Source organism: Aptenodytes forsteri, unplaced genomic scaffold (assembly GCF_000699145.1).
Source record: "Aptenodytes forsteri isolate BGI_AS27 unplaced genomic scaffold, ASM69914v1 Scaffold15, whole genome shotgun sequence".
NCBI lineage: Eukaryota > Metazoa > Chordata > Aves > Sphenisciformes > Spheniscidae > Aptenodytes > Aptenodytes forsteri.
The window spans coordinates 22,520,231-22,542,401 of NW_008795129.1; the positions used below are offsets into that span (position 1 = coordinate 22,520,231).

Sequence of the window (22,171 nt, forward strand, 5' to 3'; positions counted from 1 at the left end):
CCCAGGGAAGTGGTTGAGTCACCATCCCTGGAAGTATTTAAAAGACGTGTAGATGAGGCGCTTAGGGACATGGTTTAGTGGGCCTGGTGGTGTTGGGTTGACGGTTGGACTCGATGATCTTAGAGGTCTTTTCCAACCTTAATGATTCTATGATTCTATGACATGCAGAAAGGGCAAAATGGGCTCTACCTGGAGAAACCCCAGGAGCAGCGAGGGGAGAGTGGAAAGCCTGGCTGTGGCTTTCAGTCAGGAAATGCATCGGTTAAACTAGTATGGTGAGTGCATGGGATGGGAGCAGGGCTGAAGCGCGCCCTGCCTGGGCTCACCTCTGTTAAAGTCAGGCGGGGCAGGCGGTGAGCAGGGTGACACGCTGTGCAGTGGCCGATCGACGCCTTTCATTAGTGCTGTGTCCCTGCCTGGGGCGGTGCGCTCTTTCCAGCTCTCCCTTCCGGCGGTGTGGCCATGGGCAGTGTAACCAGCGGTACCCGTCCTGCCAGTGGTGGGCAGCCTCCCCAGGGCATCCTGGGCAGATCTTCTCTCTGCCTCAGGCAGATGATGTAGCCCTGCTTTTCGTATCAAAACCGCTGGCAGATGAGTGCTTGCAGCACCAGCAAGTCCATTTCTGCACCAGCCTGGGCAGGGCTGCCGAGCTGCAGCTTTCACAAAAGAAATCTTCGCTTTCCATGAAGGACATGAGTGATGTTGGTAGACAGCGTTCAGGCCTGCAAAGCACGGGCTGGTAGATGCTCAGCGCGTGTGGGGCAGCATGGTGGTGTGGGGGGCAGTACCGATGAAAATAGAAAGGCACAAAAAGGTGAACATCCTCTGAGCAGAAACCATGACCATGTAAACACCGTCCCGTGCCCAGGAGTGAGGTTAGTGCAACAAGACCTCAATATTCTGTTATGAGGTTCATCGTGCAGGGAGGTTGTTTTCTTTTTCTTCTGCAAATATGTTTTTGGTGCTCTTAAATCCCTCCGGCTGACCAAGGGAAGAAGGCTTGGGATGTTCAACACACAACTTAAACCAGTCTTCCTTCCCCTCCTCACTTCTCCCGGCAAATGCTGGCAGGCGGTTCAGGACAGTGTGCCCTTCTCTCCATGTTGTGCTCCTAACACTGTAAAATACAAACTAACCTGGATTTGTCCTTTCATCTTTAACCAAGTAAGAAGAAAGTTCCTTGTGGTTGCTCTCAGTTCCTAACTTTTTTCTGCCCCTCTTTGAACTGGATTTTTGTGTTTTCATATTTTTATTAGGCTTATTATGTCTAATGTGGTATCCCAGTAACCTCAGCAGTCCTCAGCACACTGTAGCATCTGTCACAGGCAGTTCACGCTTCTCTGTCACAGGCGTGCTTGCACCGTGATGTCATATGATGAGTTTGATGTGAGCTCTTCTGGTTTAGATTAAAGCAGGTCATTACTGCTTGCTTTGGGGGAAGGTGGAGGTGAGTTTAGGGGTAACTCTCAGTTCGAGAAAGGTGTGTATCACTAACAGATACAGGCTTTGCTATTCTCTTCATCACATTATCATTTCATAGTTCCAGAGATGGGGGGGGAAGAAAAAAATCCATCACTCAAACTCAGTTTCTTGCAAAGTGGCTGACTTTGTATTTTAAAATGCACCAGGCGAAATTGCATCCAAGTGACTCTGTGTAATTATCTGGCAGAAGAAAAGGACCTCTGCAGTCAATAAACCATCTGTCATTAATTGAATCCTTCAAAAACAGCGTAAGAATGAGATCCATGCAGCAGAGGATGGGAAAGAGCAGTAGATGGACCTGCCTGAATTCCTTTGCCTATAGTACGGATAGGGCTAACGGCTGGCAGTGCTAAGCCTTGCAGGAATGAATAGTAAGGGCAGGAAGAGAAACTCAGCTGAGAAATCTGGGAAGGTCGGGAACTAAGCCAGATATTTATCAAGAGGAAAGTTGATATTGTTGTTATGAACTAGGCTTTCAGCTGTTTCCCGAAAGATAACAACAGGCATATGATGGTTAGTGCGCTGAAGAAATGTTGGGAGACCTTCGCAGGTTACTTGGCACGTGTCGAGTCTTTTAAAAATGACCTGGCAGGACCAGGTGTTAAGGAACTGGATGCACAAATAAGCGCTCCAGTGCCGTTAATTTTTTTTTAGCCACCTTCATCTCCCTCAGTTGCTGTGTTTGGGTGGTCTGAAAGTCATTATCTTCTGACTTTCCTCAGTCTCTTTTGCAGCAGCAGGAGAAGGGGAGGGAGGGAAGAGGCAGCTGAAGGCAATGGAAATAAATAGCAACATATTTCCAGAAGAGAACCAATTCCCAAGTGTGGGATTAAAAAGCTTTTCCAAAGCCAAGTATTCAGCTCTGAGAGGAGGGAACTGTAAGAAGTGGTTTGTCTGAAGAAGCTCACCTTTTCCCCTCTCCACATCTAGATTTCCTTCCTGGGGAGCCGGCAGTAATTCTGTAGTCTCTAGACTTCAGACAATCAAGTCAGTAAATACAGATTTGGAACAAGGAAAGATTCAATCCTTTCATCTTCTGGGCTTTGAAATTTAAAGGTACCTGTGGACTGAACAGGAATACTTAAAGCCATGAGTAAGCAGCAGGAGTCTTATTAAGTAGAGTCTGGATGTGATGGAGAGCAGCGTATCCTCAGCAGTTAAAGGAAAGACTCTGCTGTCCAAGAAATAGGAGAAGCTGGAAAATATTTTTCAAATGTGAATTTACGTGTGCTTGGAGTGAAAGAAAGCAACGTTAGAAATAGAAACTGGGGTACTGTGGAACTTTTGTTGTAAATAAAAGTCATTCCTCACTCCCATAAACTGCTGGGGCCTCTAGGATCCCTGGCTGGACTTGGCAGTAAGTCTCACAGTGTTTGTAACTGGGCCCAAGTGAATATCTAGTATTATTTTGGAGGCTGTGTTCAGGATGTAGAAAAAAATAAAGACTTTATTTTGCCTTCTGGATATGGGTCATTGTGATTCCCAAATTGGTTCGCTTGCATCAAAGAGAAGAATATAACTAAAAAATAAGTCTCAACTCCCCTATATCTAAGGGCTATAAAATAATGCATTGATCTTACACTAACTGATGATGTTGACCTCATATCTGTAGGTAACAGGAGACTTATAATTTCTTAAACTTGTAAGACAGGACACAGGTGACTAGTTATTTTATTTTAAAATTTAGTGAAATGCGAAGATATTGGCTACCATATTTTAGTGACTGGAGATGAATTGGGCAGCCATACAGAGTAGCTAGCTCTTGAATTTTTGGGTTAATATCAGATACCCTTGTGCACTGATAAGACGAAGCACAAAGCTGGAAGCCAGCTGGATTGTGCAATTTGTTGCGAGTGCTCTGCCAGGAGCTTGTTTCTGGAGACAAAAATGTGTGCATGCGTATGCGCGCACACTGCAAAAAAATACATGTGTGTAACGTGTGAGTAGATCCATTAGCCTCTGCTTTTATTGCACACTAACTCTGCAGGTATTGCACACTAACTCTGCAGGTTGGCACCGGGACAGTAGCTGGTCCTGTCGGTGCGAGCAGCGCCGTGTTAATGGCACCAGTGCTGGGGCTGTGCTGAGTGTCACGGCATAGCTATGCTATAGGCACCCCGTTAACATTTTCTGTGTTACTAGTTAACCAACCTTGTTCTTGTGTCCGTCATTTTTTCCCATCAAATTCTGTCAGGGTTTCTCAGTCTTTCCATTTCCCTGCTCTGGTAAAGCTGCCTTTTTGGTGAGATGGGAGTGACGGATATGCAGTGAATAGTTCCTATATCCAGTTTTACAGGCTTGTTGCCAGAATATTGATGAGATGGAGCTCATCAAATTAAAAAAACACTTCATGTTTCTGATAGCACATATTTGTCCTGCCAAACAACTGACGGATAAAATAATGCATATTAAATCTAGTAACCGTGCATAGAAATTATCCAATGGTCTAAAATTTGAAATAGTTTATATAGCAGAGCATTAGGAGAAGCTCACAACGTTTTTCCAGAGGCCAATGTCTTTACACCATTTTACAGATAGTGAATCTAGGGCAGGGGAAGATAAAGAGCTTTGCTCAAGGTCAGCCAGTATGCCAGTAGCAGAGCTGAGAGCAAACTGAGGTTTTATGAGTCCTTGCTCATTTTTCTGCCCCTTGCCAGCATTGCTGCTCCATTTTCCATTACTTTTCTTTTCCATTACTCTATTTCTTAAACTTGCAGACTGTAGTTTTGGCTTCGTTCTGCAAACAGCATCGATGATCTGTCAATCTGCATCTGCAGAAAGTAATTTTGGAGAAGGAAAGAAGTGGGTGGACCGAGCACTAATAAGGAAGAGAAGCCCAAACAACTCTCTCCCCTCCCACCATCCCACCCGCAAAATAAACACAACCCCCCAGGAATCTCATACTTCAACATTTGTGGTGGTAAAGGGATGATTCATTCTTTTTTCCAGGACAGCGTATGCACTGTTTGGCATGTCTGCCCATTCTGTATCAGAGATCTGTATGTAGACCTCTATCTATAAAGGTAAAGCTTGGCTAACCCTTGTTTTCTTTTGTATTCGGGCAGTAAAAGTGGGCAAGCAGAGAGCACTTATAAATCAAATAATGAAAAATATTCAGATGATCCAAAAAATAAAGCAAAATAGATGTGCGGATAAAAAAGCCATTATGTAAATAGCTAATGTTGATAGGGGAGCAGTGAATATAATGATTAGAACTCTAAATATCATAAAAATATGCATATTCGAGGGCGAAATAGAAACCTGCTCTTCTTTTAACCTTTAAGGAGAAACTATACGTGCAGTGGAGCAGGGTGCTGTGTGATGGTGGCTGTCTCACCAGTGGCAGTGCCACCTCCTTTCTGTAGTGCTTAAAATAGGATGGCAGAAATACCATCTGCATTACTCCAGTTTCATTTCCCGAACACTCATTGATTTCTGATGTCTACATTAAAACAAATCTGGACGGTCCTAGTGTGATTCTTAAGACGCGTAGAAAATACTGCCAGAGGCTGAGGGATTTGTTCAATATGTAGATATTGTGGCTTTTGTGATATAGTTATGCTGGGTTGATGTATTGTACAATTATGAAGCCCCAGAGTAGGAGGGGTGTGTATGTTTTGTTATTGTTTTGAAGTTTTTATATAGATTTGATCCTTCTGCGTATCATCTCTGTGTCACTGTAAGTCCTGCCACAGCAAAGTGGTGCAATCAATGCCTTCTCCAGCTGCAACGAAGCGGCATCTTGGGAGGCTTTTTTTAGGTTTCTCGTTAGAGAAAAAAATGTTTAAAAAGCATGAAAACAAGAACTTGTTTTTATTCCCTGGTGTCTTCGTACCAGGGTTCCTGGAAGTTGAAACCAAGTCTCTCCAAAGCAGGGATTTCTTCTAAAGATTCAGTGTGAAAGTTTCTCACATACTTAAAATGAGATCTTAATGTTTTTGTAATGTTAAGAGGAATTTTGAAGATCGGACAGCTGTTGGTTACACGTAGGTTATAGGAATTACCACACTGTTGTTCCCTAATAGGTGTTTGGGGGATGTTTTGCTGGTGCTCCACCTGCCATGAGTGGAGCTGGGTGATGACCCGAGTTGGAAGGGGCGTAAACTGAGCAGGGCTGGAAGAAGGAGAGGAGAAATTATTCCTGACTCATCTGTTATATTTTCAGCCTTCTACAGAGAAGAGAATACGTCTGCTTTAACCTGTTGACTGAAATATTCTTTTCATCTGTCTGCAGGAAATCAGGCAGACTCTTTTCCATAACTACCTGACTTACATTTCTTAATGTTTCCAGTTCAGACAGGACTACCGTTAATGATGTTTTCAAGCTGAGCACTCTCTGCCCTTGTCCTGAATTGCTCTTCACCTTTTTTTTTTTGTGTCTGAGCATCTGCCTGCACCCTGCCTTCCCTCCTCATCCCCTGGACAGACCGGTGCACCCATGCAGGGCATTGCAAGCAGAGGGAGTGTTGCTGGCATGGCCACCTGGAGCCATGCATCTTTGTCAGCGACCTGCTGAGTTGCGATTAATTTGTCATCTCCTCTGATGAGCCCAGGCTCGGCATTGCATTAATATGGCGATGCTGCTCCGGGAACAGTGTGTTCCTCCTTGCAGGGCTGCGTTCCTCCGGCCCGGGGCTCCAGCCTGGCTGTTTATGCAGAAGTTGGGTTTCCTCCCACCTCACCGCTGGTGTTTACAGAAGGAATCGCAGTTTCCTGTTGTGTTAGATGGAGCTGTTGCTCTGCTCTGGATGCCTGCCCTCCCTGCTTATGCCAAATTGCTTTTTAGCCTCATCAGCTTGAAAGTCTGTTGCTTTTGCTTGCTGCTACTATAATTGTGAGACTTTTTTGCAGGGGCAGCCAGTGCACTTGGGTTATAGAAGAATTTCTGGCATTTCTGAGAGTTTTTATATACATATTTTCTCCCTGTGAGGTTCTGCAAGGGTTGCTAAAGCCCGAGACTATTCCCCTGCGAGAAAATAGAGGTTATGTCCGTTTTAAAGATAAGTCTAAGACACTGAGGATTCAAATGACTTTTCACAAGTTGCATAGAGACTGGGTAACACAGCTTAGACCAAGATGCACGCATCCTTGGTGTTCTTCCTTCTGCACAACGTTCCAACCATTTGACGTCTATCTAGCCATTCAGTAGTTGAGCTGTAACAGAAGATACTCTGTATCCGATTCATTTACTACTTACTCTGCCTTGTAGACAAGTGGTAGGAAAAGTTCATGTTTGGCTAAAATTTTAAGTTTTATCTCTGAAGTTATATAGGAGCTTCCTACAAGAAAGCTGTAGGCACATTGCCCAAGGACATTACCCATTGACTGCTTTCAGTGGCAAGAAAATCTTGAATTACATCAGGACTGGATGCCAAAGAGGTCTGTTTCATACTAAGAAAGAAGCTGGACGGAATAGGCTGGACTAAAGTTCTCTGAAGACTCTGTGCTTTACAATTTGTTTATCTTCAAATACTTTTTGTTTTCTTGTTTTATAAATGCAGAAGAGGTCTGTATGTGTCGTTCTCTTCCTGTAGCCTGGTCATTCACGTGTTACCAATATCTGCTTTACTTAGTCATACATTTGCATTTTCAATAACTTACCCTTTTAAACTCTGATGGGGGGAAGCATTAATTTGTGGCCAGTAGTTGGGAACAGGATGCACACAGAGACCAAGCTATCCAGTGCATCGCAGCAGCCTCTGCACCAGCAGCAGGAACATCCTGCTGCTTGGTGGGGTTTGTCTATTCTTTCACACCCTTTCCCTGAAAATCAGTAAAGTCAGCTTTTGTTCTTGAGAATATAAGTTAAAACGTGCAATTTATTCACCTTCATTTTTGTACTCAAAAGAGCTATGTTATGTGAGCGACCACACACTGGTCTGATAACTGTTCTGTGTTATCATTAATTTGAGAGTGTTTCGTTCTACAAACTTTGTATAGATTCCCTATTTTGTTTAGCTTGGCAACTTTTTTTTGGTTTGTTTAAAATCAGTGTTTAAAATTAATGGTTTCAGGCTTTTGGATTAGCAGGGAAAATACAAATTTCAAAGCCTGTTACTTGCAAGATCTCTGGTGCATGTGCCAGTGTCCTTATTAAAGGTTGCCAAGAAAGAATTGATCATCTAAACATTCTGATGATGAAAATGGACTGTATTTTCCCTTTGCAAGTTTGCATTCATGCCAAAAAGCAATTTTACTTTAAATCCTCACTTTAATTTTGCAGTGGTTCTTGCTGCAGGAAATATTTTAAGTGAATACCAGGTTTGTGCAGTTTACTATTTGGTAGAATAAAATGCTTGAAATCTCTCCATTATTTAGCGCTATGAAAATATTTTTGCTTTTAGGGATGTCACAGTAATACAGATTTTCTTCTCAGAAATCTGTGAAGTGTCTTTAGTCTCTCCTTGAATTATACAGGGAAAAAATAACTGATGTAATAGTAGCTTTATTAGCAAGGTGCTATGGTTTAGACCTCTCAAAATTCCCTCCACTGATCTGAAAGTTGTTCTTAAGCAAATCGTCTACAATATGTAAAATGTTGTTTCTTATTTTCTTAGTCTTTTCATTGTGTAATATCCTTTTTTGGTGTATTACACAATTTATCCTTGAACAGGAAGTGGAATATTTAGGCTTGCAGTTTTATGTAATTTAAAAAAAAAAAGAGTGGCAGCAGATTCCCATACATCATTTTTTCCTTGCATCTCTCCAGCTGAGCCTGCCGATACCACCATTTTCAGTGTGAGCTAAGCACATTTGCTGGAGTTTTTGTTTCCATAGTAGCGTCAGAGGTTTTAACGTTTTCCTATATGACATGAATGGGAGTTTCTACAAACATCAGCGGTTGGAGTTTTATTTGGGAGGGTGGAAGTTCTCCAAGTAAAACTTTACAGTCTTGTGGTTTGTGTTAGTAGTCACCGATTCTGCCAGCCCAGAGGGTTCGTGAGTGCTTAAGCCCTTCTGGTTTTGTTCTGCAGAGAAACCCAAACCCAAGCTGTTCTTTCAGACCCTAGTGTGCGTATGCAACTGGGATTGTGTATCTGAATATAACGCTAAGCAGGCAGTGAGTACAGGAGGAAGTAATCATCTATTTTCAGCAACTTGGGTAGCTTAATACATTTAGTTAGCCCATAAACTTCAGCAGGTTGCAGTGGCTCCGCTCGTACTCTGTGTTACTGGGCAAGGATTTCATAGGCACACTTCTGATCATTATGGAATTAACGGGAGAAGATAGATTAGCCATAGGTCCCTGGATTCGAGCCCCATTTTCTTCCGCTGGCACTGTTAGCCTGATGTTAGCAGACCACGGACCCCACCAGTTGAGATGGTAACACTGTGTCTGATGAACAGGGCAGGGGTGAAACAGTCCTCCCGGCTGAGCATGCCGCCGCTCAGGTGCAAGCATGAAGCAAACACAAAGGATATTTTAATTTGGGTTCCCTGGAAGGACAGGGGCGTTCATATTTTCCAATATGAAGCACCTTTAATGATGAACCTGGAGATGGTGCTCCACTGCTCCACCCTCCCTGCAATTTGCATATGAACATCCTCTTTAACAGTTATAAAATTACAAATACTGATAGTTGCAGCTGTCTTGGATGATTACTGTTTCATGGAAAGTTGTGGGGTTTTTAACCTTAATGGGAATGAAAGTTTCTTGCTGTTTTTAAAGAAATTGAAGGCTCGATTCCAGACTGAATCTGAGCTTTTTGACTTAGGACATGAGGATATCTGGTATGGTCACATCAAGCGAGGGTGGGAGGGAGTGACTTGCTGGGGTGTGCCTTTTTTTCCCTTCCTTGTATCTAGGGCAAAAAGTCCCATTGAATGAGATAGTTGTATTGGTTCTAACTTCAGACAGTGGAAAGGAGACACAGGAGTATTGAGGATGCCTTAGCACAGGCTAGCTGCAGAGGGTGCAGAAGAGAATGGGCAGCGAGCTGAGCTGGTCCTGATGGATGACAGCAGAACCCTCTTCTTTGAAAGGGGGAAGACACATGAAAACCGGATGGGAAAAAGATCCATTTCTGACTGTGATGTGCCTAAAGCTTTATGTGAAGAACTGTTCTCATGAGAGGTGGACCTACGGTGAGAGACGACCTTGCAGAACAGCAGATACAATTCTCACAACTGAAGGGGAGAGGTTACTTCTATGAGATTTCTATCTCCAAAGCATCCTTTCAGTTTATCTCAAGATATTACCAAAAGCAGCATGTATGAGATGTAAGCATTAAAGCATCAATGCCACTTTGAGTAATGACCTAATCAGAACCTAGATCTTAATACGATTTTTGGCTCACCTTTATGTAACCAAATTATTTCAGTTGTTTACAGCCGGGTGTGCTTTTTTTTTTTCCATGGCTTGGTATTCTGTCTTGCCTCCTAGCAGTTTGTTTACCGATATTAGCCCATTAATGTCTGTTGGCAGAGATTTTCCTTTTCATTCGAGGGCTGACAGCCAGCACACCTTTGAAGTCCTTGAAGAATTAGTTGCCGTGGGAATTTTTCATGCTGTAACCTATTTATGGTTTTTTAAGTCAGTTTTTGATCATTAACTGAATTCGCAACAATCATCTTCATAATGTCATTAATAAAGGTTTCTTAACCATGCTCATGGGCACCTAGGGCGTTGTGCAATAGTTCAATAAAAACATTACAAAACACAAATAATCACAGCATATAAATAGAAAGAGGGACAGTCTGCAAAGATCTGAACATCAAAGCCTGAAGGTATTTAGGAATGAGAGCTTTATTCAAGCCCACCTTTCAATAGTTAAATAAAAACCCCAAAAAACCCAACCCTAAACACAAAACAAAACAAAACAAAATAATGAAAAGACCCTACTAGGAACAAAACTCCAGAAGGGTGTGGTTTAAATAAAAAAGAAAAAGGCCAGAAAATTGGGGTAACTTTATTCTCATGAATTCAACACTGGTTATACCAAAGAAGCAGTTTTTAACAGAGGATTCTACATTTTGGGGACCAATTTAAGTATGGAATTAAAGAGCTACCCACCTGCTTGTAGGGTACCTATAACTCAGGATGGACGTTGTGGTTAGATGTATGTATCAGAATACACGGGCAGTGGGGATTAAATAGTCAAAACCATATCATCAATCAAAGCTATCGTCTTTTTTGTTGCTTAATAGTCAAACACAGTCCGCTAAACCACTACAGAGTCTTCAGCTCTGTAAACCTGAAAACTTGAAGGATGCTGCATGATAGCCATCCCACTCCTAAAACTGTCTTTTCTACTAAAACCGTGAACTGTCAGTACAGCTGGAAAAATGTGTGTGTTAGAGAGGAAGGTATCTCCTGAGAAGTTCTGAATTTCACTGCTGTCTTCTACAGTGGCTGGTGATGGCTGGAAACTACCATGTGGTGGTTGAGGAATAAGCATCTGCTCATATTAGGTTTGTATTATTGGCATTTTTCTGGCAATTTAGGCTCCCACATAGTAAGTAGCCTGTGCCTACTGGTGATTCAAATCTAAGATAAAATTTTACATGGTGGTGGTTGCTTATAGGAAAGATAAGTGCACCTCTCACGTGCATTGCTCAGTAATCCCAAAGAGCAATTAGCTATGGTGAGCATTAAGTATGTAAGTAATGGGCAAATGGTATGCATGCACACGTGTCCATTTTGGTCTCATTTTTTTCCCTCATGATATTTTTTCTCAGCAATAGAAGAAATTTTCAAAATATTAATACTTACACTATAGCCTTCAGATTTTATGTTGTCACGTGATGGTAAAGACCAGTTGATAGGAATTTTTTTGGTTAGCATTCATCACTGAATTCATCTGAATGGTACTTTGACTTTTGTTTATTTGCTTTAAAAAGGTATGTTTTCCATTTAAGTGGGCATTTGTTCAAAAGCTGTTGCAAAACTGTGTTACGCAATGCAAGAATTCCTAATACATAAGCAATAGGCAGGCGTGGCGAGCTGTTGTACGCTTTTTAGGTCAGTATGCCATGAATCAGTATTTATTACCTAACTTTTTCAGAGTATGAAATTTTGACCTTTTAACTGTGCAGCTTAGTTTGGGACTGCGCAAGGAGGCAGATTATATGCAAAATACTGTCACTTCTGAGATCTTGGCATTCGTAGCCTCCGACTCAAAGTGAAGGCAGCTCTGAGATGAAGTATTAGTAGTCTCTCCATGTACAGCTTAGGCATCCTTTCTCTTCTTGAATAGCTAAATGCAAAAAAGATTGAAGGCATAAAAAAAGCTGTGTGTTTCCTGTGCAGTGTTCTCATCTGGGAGCTCTTTTTTTCAAGGGCAGGATGTGACCTTTGAATGTCTTCGGCGTTGTGACTGAGATTAAATCATTTTATAAGCAGCGATCAAAAAGCATATTGATGGATACAGTGGTGCCCTGTGGCGTTTTATCCCAACATCACATTAATCCAATCTGATAATCTGTCAAAGCTCCTATTTAATGTGAGTGAATACTTCTAAACTGCAGTTCTCATTCTGCTACTCGTTTTCCAAAACACTCCCATTGTAGTTGTCAGCTTTATAGCGATGACGTGGTTCATTTGATACTGGATATTTCTAATGAAAAGAACATAAATCCTTTGGTAAATTGATGTTTGTCAATTATCAAGCCCTTATGCCTTTCTGGCATAAAAGTCCAAGGATAACAGCTTATGCATAAGTCAGACAAAGCACAGAATGCTTTTGAGGAAAACAGTAGGTTGAGGACACAAGTTTCCTGATCAACATTCCTGCTTCATAAAGCAGATTAACGTCTCCGAACCATGATCTGAAACTGCATAGCGGATTATGTGGTTACTGCTGTGGCTGCTGTTCATGACTGATTGCATTTAAAAGCCCCTGAGATGCTTTGCAGGGTATAAATGGGAAAAAACATGTTCTTGAGTGATCAGATAGTGTTTGGGTTGAGCATCCACCCAGTTCTTGAGGGCAGTATATGCTAGTTGGCATTGGTAAGTCACCTGAAACCCCTTAATCAAACCAGTACCTGGTTAATATTAAAAGCAGCAATGTTTTGTTCCCAAATCATTCCTCTGAATCTCCTGCCGTGCGTTTTTGCTTCCAGTATGTACTTAAAAATTCGCATAGTTTTCCAGTCTTGTTTTCAGATAATGAAGGTCATTCAGGTATCGGTATTGGGATGATTTTATAGGATAGTCCTGTGTCTCCTTCTACAATTCTGCGAATAAATAGTCCTGTTACACCATCACAGGCATTTACAGCATCCACAAGCTGCTTACTGCTTTAATCTCTGGATGGATTTAGAAGCCAAATGGCAAGGATGGATGGGAGCAGAATAGCACATTAATACTCATCTGAAAGTCAATTGCAGATTTGGCTTGTGCCTTTATGACGCAAGATGGATGCATCAGATAAAATGGGAAGACTAATGAAAACAAAGGGTGTTTCTTGCCTCTAGGGAAATATAAAATAACTTCTTGGGGTGTTCCAATTGCTTAGCTGCTCCTAATTTAAAAAAAAGTTTTGCCCCCAAACTACTTGAGAAGGCAAAGCTGTGTCGGAACTGTGAATTTTTTCCAGAGATTTTTAGACATCTGATGGTGCAGACAGGTTTTCTGTTGGCCACAATGGGAGTTTGGTATCCAGTTGCTTTTGAAAATCCCACTGACCTCTCTTGAATGCTCAGTGACCATGAGCTTTTGTGTTACAGCACTGCCCAGGAATGCAGAGCTTTGTGGTCCCATTGTTTTCGTGTGTGTGTGTGTATCTATTTTATAGCCTTGAGGGTGGTTCAGTAACTCCGAGTACTTGGGATCCACTCCTCTGTGGAGCTGATGGACCACAGGTGGTTGCAGTGGAAAGGATGCCTTGAGTATGGTTGTGTAGAGCCTATGTAATGTGCATCCACGTTTAGGTGCCAGGCAGAGGCTGGTAGCTCAAGCTGTGTGGGGACACTGGTGGGAGAGGCAGCGCAAACCTCGTACCCGAATTAAACTTTCACAGCAGCTGCTGTAGGCTTACAGAGGGGTTAGGACCTTGTTGTCCTCGGCATTTTACAAATGCAGCAGCATGAGACTTCAAAAACCACTAAGAAGGCGTATTTTGGCAGAGGAACAGAGCCCGTTTGTTTAATCTGAGAAGACCATACAAGCTAAATAGACCATCCAGAAAAGAGGTGAGAGCAGAAATGGAGGCATCTGAGTACAAAAACCCTCTCACAAAGGAAGAGCGGGTCAGTGCCGACATGGACTAAACCCTGCGCTCCTCCAATGCCTCAGCCCCGGGAGCCACCAGCAGTGGGGCGTGCTGACCCAGGGTCTGCAGCTACAGCCACACTTGGAGCAGCGGATCTGCTGCCCCATGGCCCAATTACGTGCACTTGAAACAAGAAGGTTTCATGGATCCGTTTGTCCTAATGATAAAGTATGCTGCCTCTTCTGTGCAAAGAGGCAGAAGGGGAATCTGGGGGCAAGGGTTATGCTGCAGATGACTTTTAAGGAGGGATAAGATATCCACTTGGAGCCTTTTTTAATTCAGGTGTTTTGCAATGACCCTTCTCCTATCACTTGAAGAACTCATGACATGTTTTCTGTTTCTATTTCAGGCCAAGAACATCCTAATAGCCTGCGGCACAAATACAACTTTATTGCAGATGTGGTGGAGAAGATAGCTCCTGCTGTGGTTCACATTGAATTATTTCGCAAGTAAACAAGATGCCCAGTTTTGATTTTTGTATTCTTGAAAACAGCTGCCAGTGTGCCAGAAATGTTGATTGATGCTATGTAATAGCAAAGAGGTTTTTGAGATGATAAATATTTGTCATGCTTAAGAATTAAAGATAATTTAAGAGTCCTGGGGGAAAAAAAAAGTTAAACTAATGCATGTGCATTATCTTCTTAATGATAGTAGGTAACAGCAGATATCCTAAAGCATTAAAAACCACCAAACTCTTTTTGGCTGTGTATTATTTGGAATGATTTGTGATCTTTCAACTTATTGCAGCGATAAATGTTGATTTCCCATATCTTTTAGACTTCCTTATTCGAAGAGGGAGATTCCTGTTGCCAGTGGTTCAGGGTTCATCGTCTCAGAAGACGGACTGATAGTGACAAATGCCCATGTTGTCACCAACAAAAACCGGGTGAAGGTGGAACTGAAGAACGGTGAAACATATGAAGCTAAAATTAAAGATGTTGACGAAAAAGCTGACATTGCACTAATTAAAATAGATTCTCAGGTGAGTCGTTAAAGCAAGACACATTTTTATTCCTCTTAATTTAGTATCCTGCTTTCCCAAAAGCTATTGCTAACTTTCAGGTTTGAAGGAAAGGCTAGTAGTTTAGTGGTCTGAGTTATAGAGAATCCTCTAGCTAGGTGGATACACATTTTTAAAAGCCAAGTTTGTGGTTGGTAGTGGTTAATTTTATCACTTCTCAGTGTAGTGCAAGCAAGTACGTCGCACTTTTTTATGCATCCTCAAAATAAAAACCAACATCGTTTACTGGCTGGTTTACACACACATTGGCTAATATAACTCTCTCCCTCTGAGAATAAATAGGGGTTGTTCCTTTGTGGTTGGTAGAGGGACATATTAATCTTTCTTGTGTGCCTATACTGAAGTCACAGGTTGCTTTTAGAAAATACATTTGTGCCTGTGAAGGGCTGCACCACACTGATGTAGGTATTAAAATGGGAAGATATCTTGGGAAGCATCTTGAACATGCAAATTAAAGCCAGCTTGGAAAAATGCTCTTACACTGCAAGTGGTTTTCTGGACAAACGGGAGTGCAACTACCCATCCATAGTCTTCCTCCATGTCAAACATAAGGCTGTCAGCAGAAAAGCTGTCATGCGGTTCTGCACACGTCGACAGCGTGGCGCAAGTGGAATATTGTGTCGAAATACTACTGTGCAATGTAGATGCAATTAGATCCATGTGATTGCTTGGGGTGCTGCTCATTTTGGTTTCCCTTGTTTGGACTGTTAGTTAATGACCTCCAAATTTAACGGGCAAGAACGTTTCATTTGAAACACATGACTCAAAAATGTGTAGATCTTGCAGTGTTGTTTTAGTTCAGACCTATTCCCCAGTGAGGTCAAAAGTGTTTGTGCCAGAGTCCATGACTAAATCAGACGTCTAATGCAGAACTCTTGGGTGACCCAAGATATGAAGCGCTCCTGCTGCTCCCTTGCCACTTTTGTCATTTAAAAGTTCTTTCTTTTTTCTTATTTAAAAGCTTCTTCACAGCAACATGGCAGAAAACCTTAACAATACCAAGAATGTTTTTTTGCCATGTTGGTTTTTTCCCTCTGTTTTCCTGAGGTAACCTATTTACACATTTACCAATCATTTATTTTCTCATTTTTATATTAAAATAAGCAAAGGCAGATCTGCAGTAACAAAGCAAAGGGAAAGATCCGCAGGATGAGAACTGGCAGCATTAGGCTGAGTAGGATATGGCAGGGAGCGAGGGGCAGCTGGAAAAGTGATTTAAGATTGGAAGCACAGTATGGTGGGGAAAGTAGACCAGAAAATGCTGGTGAGAAGGAAGGGACTCAAGACGATAGGAGGGTGAGCTTCAGAGAAGGAAGAAGCTGGTAAGTCAATGAGAGATGACATTGAACTGATGTGACAGATTGTTTTCAGGACTTAAGACAAGAGCAGACATAGAGTTTTATGTTATTTTTTGAGCCTAAAGAAATGGCTCCAAAATTTCCCTGGTAAGCTGCTTGTGGGAAGGGAGAACCTGGAAGACTGAAAGCAGCTTGGAAAAAAGAGAATGCAGCCAGATGAGTTGCCTGTAGTGGAAACCACTGCTAAACAGGACTGGAACTGGCGATTCTAGTTATGACTTGCAAGATGGCAGAGACTCTTCTTTTTTAAAAATCACTGCTGTGTAATTAAATGATAGTCATCGTCTTCTTCCATCAGTTTAATTTTTGAACGTAGTTGTGACCCTGTTTGCAAACGGCACATCAGCATTGCAACCTAATTTATTTTTATATATATTTGCAAATTCTTTAAGGCAGGAACTTTTTCTGTCTGAGAGCTATCTAGAGCCAAATCAGCTACATTTTTCTTTGTGGGGGTGGAGAGGGGAGGAATTGATCCGTTAATATTCAGTTGTCTAGGAGAAAAAGGGTTGGTTTTAACGAAACTTTGGGAAGTGTCTCAGTGCCTGGAGGCTGAGCTCTTGCAGAAGGAGATGAGCGAGCCCCAGCTGTCTTCCTTGTGTAATGTCAGCTTAGCACGTCTGTCTGGGTAGCAGGAGATCAAATTTCACGTCTCTGCTCTAAATTAGATAAAATATGGATATAAACTTGGGTCTGACATATCCTTGGTAAGTGTCCTATCAGATGTACAACCCAGTACTTTGTGTGTTGTTCCGCCCTGGCCCTTACCTGTTGCATCTCAGAATAATTTTTAGAAGTCTTGGGGAAAACTTCTTGTATGGCTTGTTTTTTTCTGGGATGAGAGACCAGTTTTCCAGCTAGGTCTAGTGACATGGCACTGGGAAATCCCAATCCAAGGTGAGGCCTGAGGCACCTCTGTTTGCAGGACAGATGATGCTTTGCACTTGGAGAATTAGAAACACAAAACTTTAAGTGTTCACAAAAAGTTAAAATGGAAACGCGGTCAGCTGAGAAGTTGATTTTCAGACTGAACTTTCATGTGACATTTTTATATATCCATTCAGGTTCAGTGTTTGAGCTTTCCTTTTTGTACTGAAATGCCTTACAATCATTCAGATTCATAAAAGGCTTTTTAAAATCACAGAGGTAATAATTTGTTGGAGTTGAAATGTATTTGATGACTAAAGCAGTCAATGTGACGGTACAAATAACCCTTTAAAAATCTGGATATAGCATGAAAACAATCCCTAAGAATTTTGCTGAAGTAAGAGATGAAGTTCTTCCTTTGAATAAATTATTTGAAGGTGACATCAAAGATGCAGAATTTTTTTTTTTCTTCTGTTTTTCTGTGGCATGTTAAGGCAGGATCTGAAGGATGAAGAATGCCTCTGTGGTTAGGAACAGAGCTGGGCTTGAAGTATGAGTTTAGGCTGTCAGCTATTTCTAAAACTGTTAAGATTTTGCAGCAGCCTGCATGCTGTTTTTCTTTAAGCTGTGAACATCTGGCCAAAGACATTACTAGAACTAATTTGGCTTTGCTGAGTGCAATAGGAAATTGAAAGAGGGTAGTAAAATCTGGGCATCAGTAAGGATGAACAGTTTCCCTGATTAAATTCTTCTCCATGGAAAAACATACTGCAGTCAATGAGGAACAGAAATCTTGGAGGAGTTCTTCTAATCCTAAAATACACTTATTTTTACAGTCTATAAAAGAGATAAACTATATTTCTTGTGTCCATAGAGAGACACAGCAGTTTGCTGAGGTGTTAAAAGTGGGAAGTAAGATTGGAGTCATGTGGTAAATGCGAAGGCAATATAACTATCCTTCCAAATGCAAACAGCTTCGAGGAGACAGCAATACTAGAAAGAAACAGTTGCAGACAATTTGGATATGAACATGTAAAATTTATAAAACTTCCCTAGGAAAATTTGGACTTTGGCAGCATAGGCAGAGGCTGCTGAAATAATCCATCTTGTGTGGCACGTGTGATACTGCAGTGAACCTGAAACCCATCAAAAATATTGCACAACACTCCAAAGCTAGCAGATGCTTTCGAGCTGGCAAAGCTTGATTATGAAATTAATCTCAAGACAAATAACTACCTTGTTAAATGAGAATGTGTGATACAGGTGCTGAAAACTGTGAACACCAGAAGAAGGAAAGAAAATTTTAGAGGTGGTTTAATGGGCAATGTCAGGATTAATGGAAGGTAGGGTTACTGGTGTCTGTATCCCAGGCAGGATTTGGCATCTAAGTGATACAGCAGTAGTGGGTTTGTGACTGATCTTTAATTTACGGTGGTGTTTCAGCCCTTTTGCTTAAGGTTTTTCCTGCATTTTACTAATAACCACTTAGTTTGACACTCAAATCGACGAGACCTTCTGCCCTCATTCCTTTGGTGGTTTCGTGAGGCAATGCAGCATCTGTATCTTTGTGGTCAGAAGGGATTTGCTTTTTTTCCCCTGTGTGTACAAACTGGAGGAAGCAGGAAAGCAAACTTTCCTGTTTATGTATCAATATTTTAATAGCCCGCATTTTGAAAAACCAAACTACTTGAATACCAGATGTAAGTGGCTTTTCTAAAATGCTATTTTACTTTGAAATCTGTTGCTGGATATTACGTTGCTTCCTCTCGAGAGCCTGAGGAAGCCCACATATTGGTTCCAGAAGTCCTCAGGACCGATAGAAATGAAATAGCTTGTAAAAAGCTTGCATGTTAACTCCTGTTTACTTATCAGTTTGGGCAGCAGTGGTTTCCTGCCATCTTCAGCTCCTAGTAGCCCTCGCGGCAGGGACGATGTGCCGGTCCAGCTCCCCGCACAGCGAAATGCTCACACAGCTCCAGCGTGGGTCTACCAGCACCAGGGTGTTTTATTTTATTTTAAGGGAGAACAGCAATATCTTGCCAGGTAATTGAAATCTTGGCATAGGATTTGTCACCAAATCCTGGTGACATAGCAAAACAACGCTTCATCCTTTTTTCTTTTTTTCTGCAAGCTTCCCATGCTCCGTCTTTAGATTAGGAGACTCGGTTTTGTTTTTCTAACTATAGATGAAATACTTTTGGAGGCTCGTAATGCATTCAGCTTGGGTTTTTCATTTTCTTTGGCATTTTGTCAAGCAGTTTCTAGATTGTAGATGTTACTCTACATTTTCATATGCTCATGGCCTGTGTTTTTATTTTGCCATAACATATTCTGAAAGTTAAATAGTTTCATTAATGAGAACAGAAATGCAATTCCCAGGGAAGTTACATGCCTTGCCAGAGTTACTTACAGCTGAATTAGCATACCATACAAGCATCTGTTTCTTTTCCACCTAAAAATAAAAAGCATGAAGGAAATCTGCCGCTATTTAAAACAAATTGAACTCTGAACATTTGTCTTCTCTTCATCAGTTTATTGAACTACTTCCTGCAAATTCATGATCTTCCTTCCACAAACGAAGGGGATTACAGAGCAGAGAAGGGATTTACTTGCTTTCTGTGCCAACGTAGAGACAGATTCACTTACTTCATGGATGAAAAAGTTCCAACCGAAACACCTACTGGTTATGGCCGTCTGTCTCTTGTTTTTTATTCCTCTGTGGCACTGGCTGTGCCCGGTGGTGGTTACATGCTGCCTCTTCTTTTAGTTTCAGAGCTGATTTGTCAAGGCTCCACTTTATCTGACTCGAGCTACGTTGCTAATGTACATCAGGTGAACATCTGGCTCCTGGCTGATGATGCTGTTCTTCTATGCTTGTCCTAATCTCTCGTGCCACAATAGTTGTGTCTTATTGTTGGATGAAGCCGTTTCTTGTGGTGGTGTGCAGCTCTCCATTTCATGGGAGTTATGTTTATCCAGGGTTTGAGTCAAATCTGTATATGAAAATGTCTGAAGCCCTTTGGGATGAGAAAGGCTTAAAATATTAACGCTAATTAATGGCTCCTTCTCTGGTTGGGTGTAAACAGTGAGTCATGTGCCACTTATGGTTTTGCATGTTTAGTCCTATTTCTGTGTACTTGCAGAATGCCTGCTTGCAGATTTGTTTTACTGAGTAGACACGCATCCCAGCAGAGCCCCGAGGCTTCATCAAATGAAAAACGGAGGGAAAGAATGTGTTATGTGTTGCCCAAGGTCATGCAGTGAGTCACTGGGAAAGCTGTTTAGGTGCTGGGTGTTTCTGGCTCCCTGTTCATTGTGCTGCAAGGCATGTTCGTTTGCCTGGATTTTAATTAACTGTTGTGGCAAATCTGTAGTTAACCGAAGAGAATCACGATTTGTAACAGTAGTTACGTCATCCTGATGACCATCAGATGTTATGTAAAAATTGAAGAGTGCCCATTTATAAAGTATAGTTATTAAGGGCCCTAGACCCAACCACTTAAACTTGGTTGACTGCTTGAACATCCTAGGCAAGAGCTTGCCAGGGGAAGGGTATGAGGGCACAGGCAGGGTGTTCTGATATGATTCTAGTTACAACTGCTGCTGTAAGTGCTTGCCCTGCATTTCCAGCACTCCTCTTGTGGACTGCAGAAGGACATACTTACCACTCGATCACTTGATGCCCAGGGATTTTGATTGGCTTTATACTGATTTCACTTCAAAACCACCTCTACAATTTAAATAAATACTTGGAGTTTTTTGAGAATGGAAAGTTTAGTTCTGAATATGGCAATGTTATTTTTAAGCTTTTTTAGAGAGAAACCCCCAAATTTGAAGTCACTACAATGCATATATTCATCACAACCAATTCTTTATGGCATTTACTTGTAGAGGCACTAATAAGAGTATTTACATGCAGTGCTGTTAGTGCACTCCGCACCACACTGCAAAATTATAAGGAATAGAGAACACATTTTCCAAAGCTATGTTTCATAATATGTGCAGAGCAAGGCGATTTTTGCAATTGATTTTTGTTCCTAGGAAAGGAAAGGTTAGCCAAACTCTTTCCAGAAGAATCACACAGATGACCCACAGCCAATCCATACAGCGTTAGACTTTGAACTGAAGCCTAGCTAGTAAAGGCAAAGGCTTGAAAACTCAGCACAATCAAAAGTAATTGTATTAGTCAGAGATTGTTCATGTATTTTCTTTCTGCTGCCAAATGCGATTTTGGCTTCGTGACTGTTTTTGTAACTCAGGAACATTGTATAAATCTTTAACTTTGTACACGACCAGTCTTTTTTTTCTGTTATGAAAAAAAAAAAGATTTCTGTTTTCTTTTGCTTGTCTATGTTTCATTTGCTGATAAATGTCCTCTTTCTCTATAAAGTATCCATTTTCAGTGCACTGGGATAGAAACAAAAGCCACTTTTTGTGTTGTTTTTTTTTTTTAAATAAGGAAAAGGAGTGCCAAAAAGAGATGCACTTCTTGACCAACGACATCTTGAAAACACGTGCTACGTAAGCTTAATAGCATCTGGCAAGGGAAGGAAGGGCCAGGGTGCTCCCTCTGTCCAAACAATACCCATATGGGGCTGTTTGTGTTGCATATACTGCATGCTTCCCAGCACAGCTAATCATAGCTGCCTCTTCCCCACTGTACTGGAGAGGTCCCTTGGAGTCAGGGCTGTGGTCTGAGGTTATGAACTGCTCAGCAGTGTTGCCTTGGGATGTTGCTGCTTGTCTGCTGTGCTGTAAACACGATGGGGAAACTGGGTATCGCCGTTGAATCCTTGTCGTGGTTTAACCTCAGCCGGCAACTGAGCATCATGCAGCTGCTCGCTCACTCCCCCCCGCCCCGGTGGGATGAGGGAGAGAATCGGAAGAGGAAAAGTGAGAAAACTCGTGGGTTGAGATAAGAACAGTTTAATAATTGAAATAAAATAAAGTAAAACAGTAATGATGATGATGATAAAAGAATATACAAAATAAGTGATGCTCAATGCAGTTGCTCACCACCCACCGACCAATGCCCAACCAGTTCCCGAGCAGTGGTCACCCCCTCCCCAGCTAATTCCCCCCAGTTTATATACTGAGCATGACGTCTCATGGTGTGTTATGTCCCTTTGGCCAGCTGTGTGCAGCTGTCCTGGCTGTGCCCCCTCCCAGCTTCTTGTGCACCTCCAGCCTTCTCAGTCGGTAGAGCATGGGAAGCTGAAAAGTCCTTG

At 41.8% G+C, this 22,171-nt stretch overlaps 1 protein-coding gene across 1 annotated transcript in view; it reads left to right on the forward strand.

The window, feature by feature from the left end:
- HTRA1 (HtrA serine peptidase 1) overlaps window positions 1–22,171 on the forward strand; it is a 35,901-nt gene that overhangs the window by 4,269 nt on the left and 9,461 nt on the right. Inside the window, exons 3-4 of the mRNA XM_009278106.1 lie at window positions 14,047–14,146; window positions 14,475–14,679. Coding sequence (XP_009276381.1) covers window positions 14,047–14,146; window positions 14,475–14,679 — 305 coding nt within the window. The remainder of the gene's footprint in view (window positions 1–14,046; window positions 14,147–14,474; window positions 14,680–22,171) is intronic.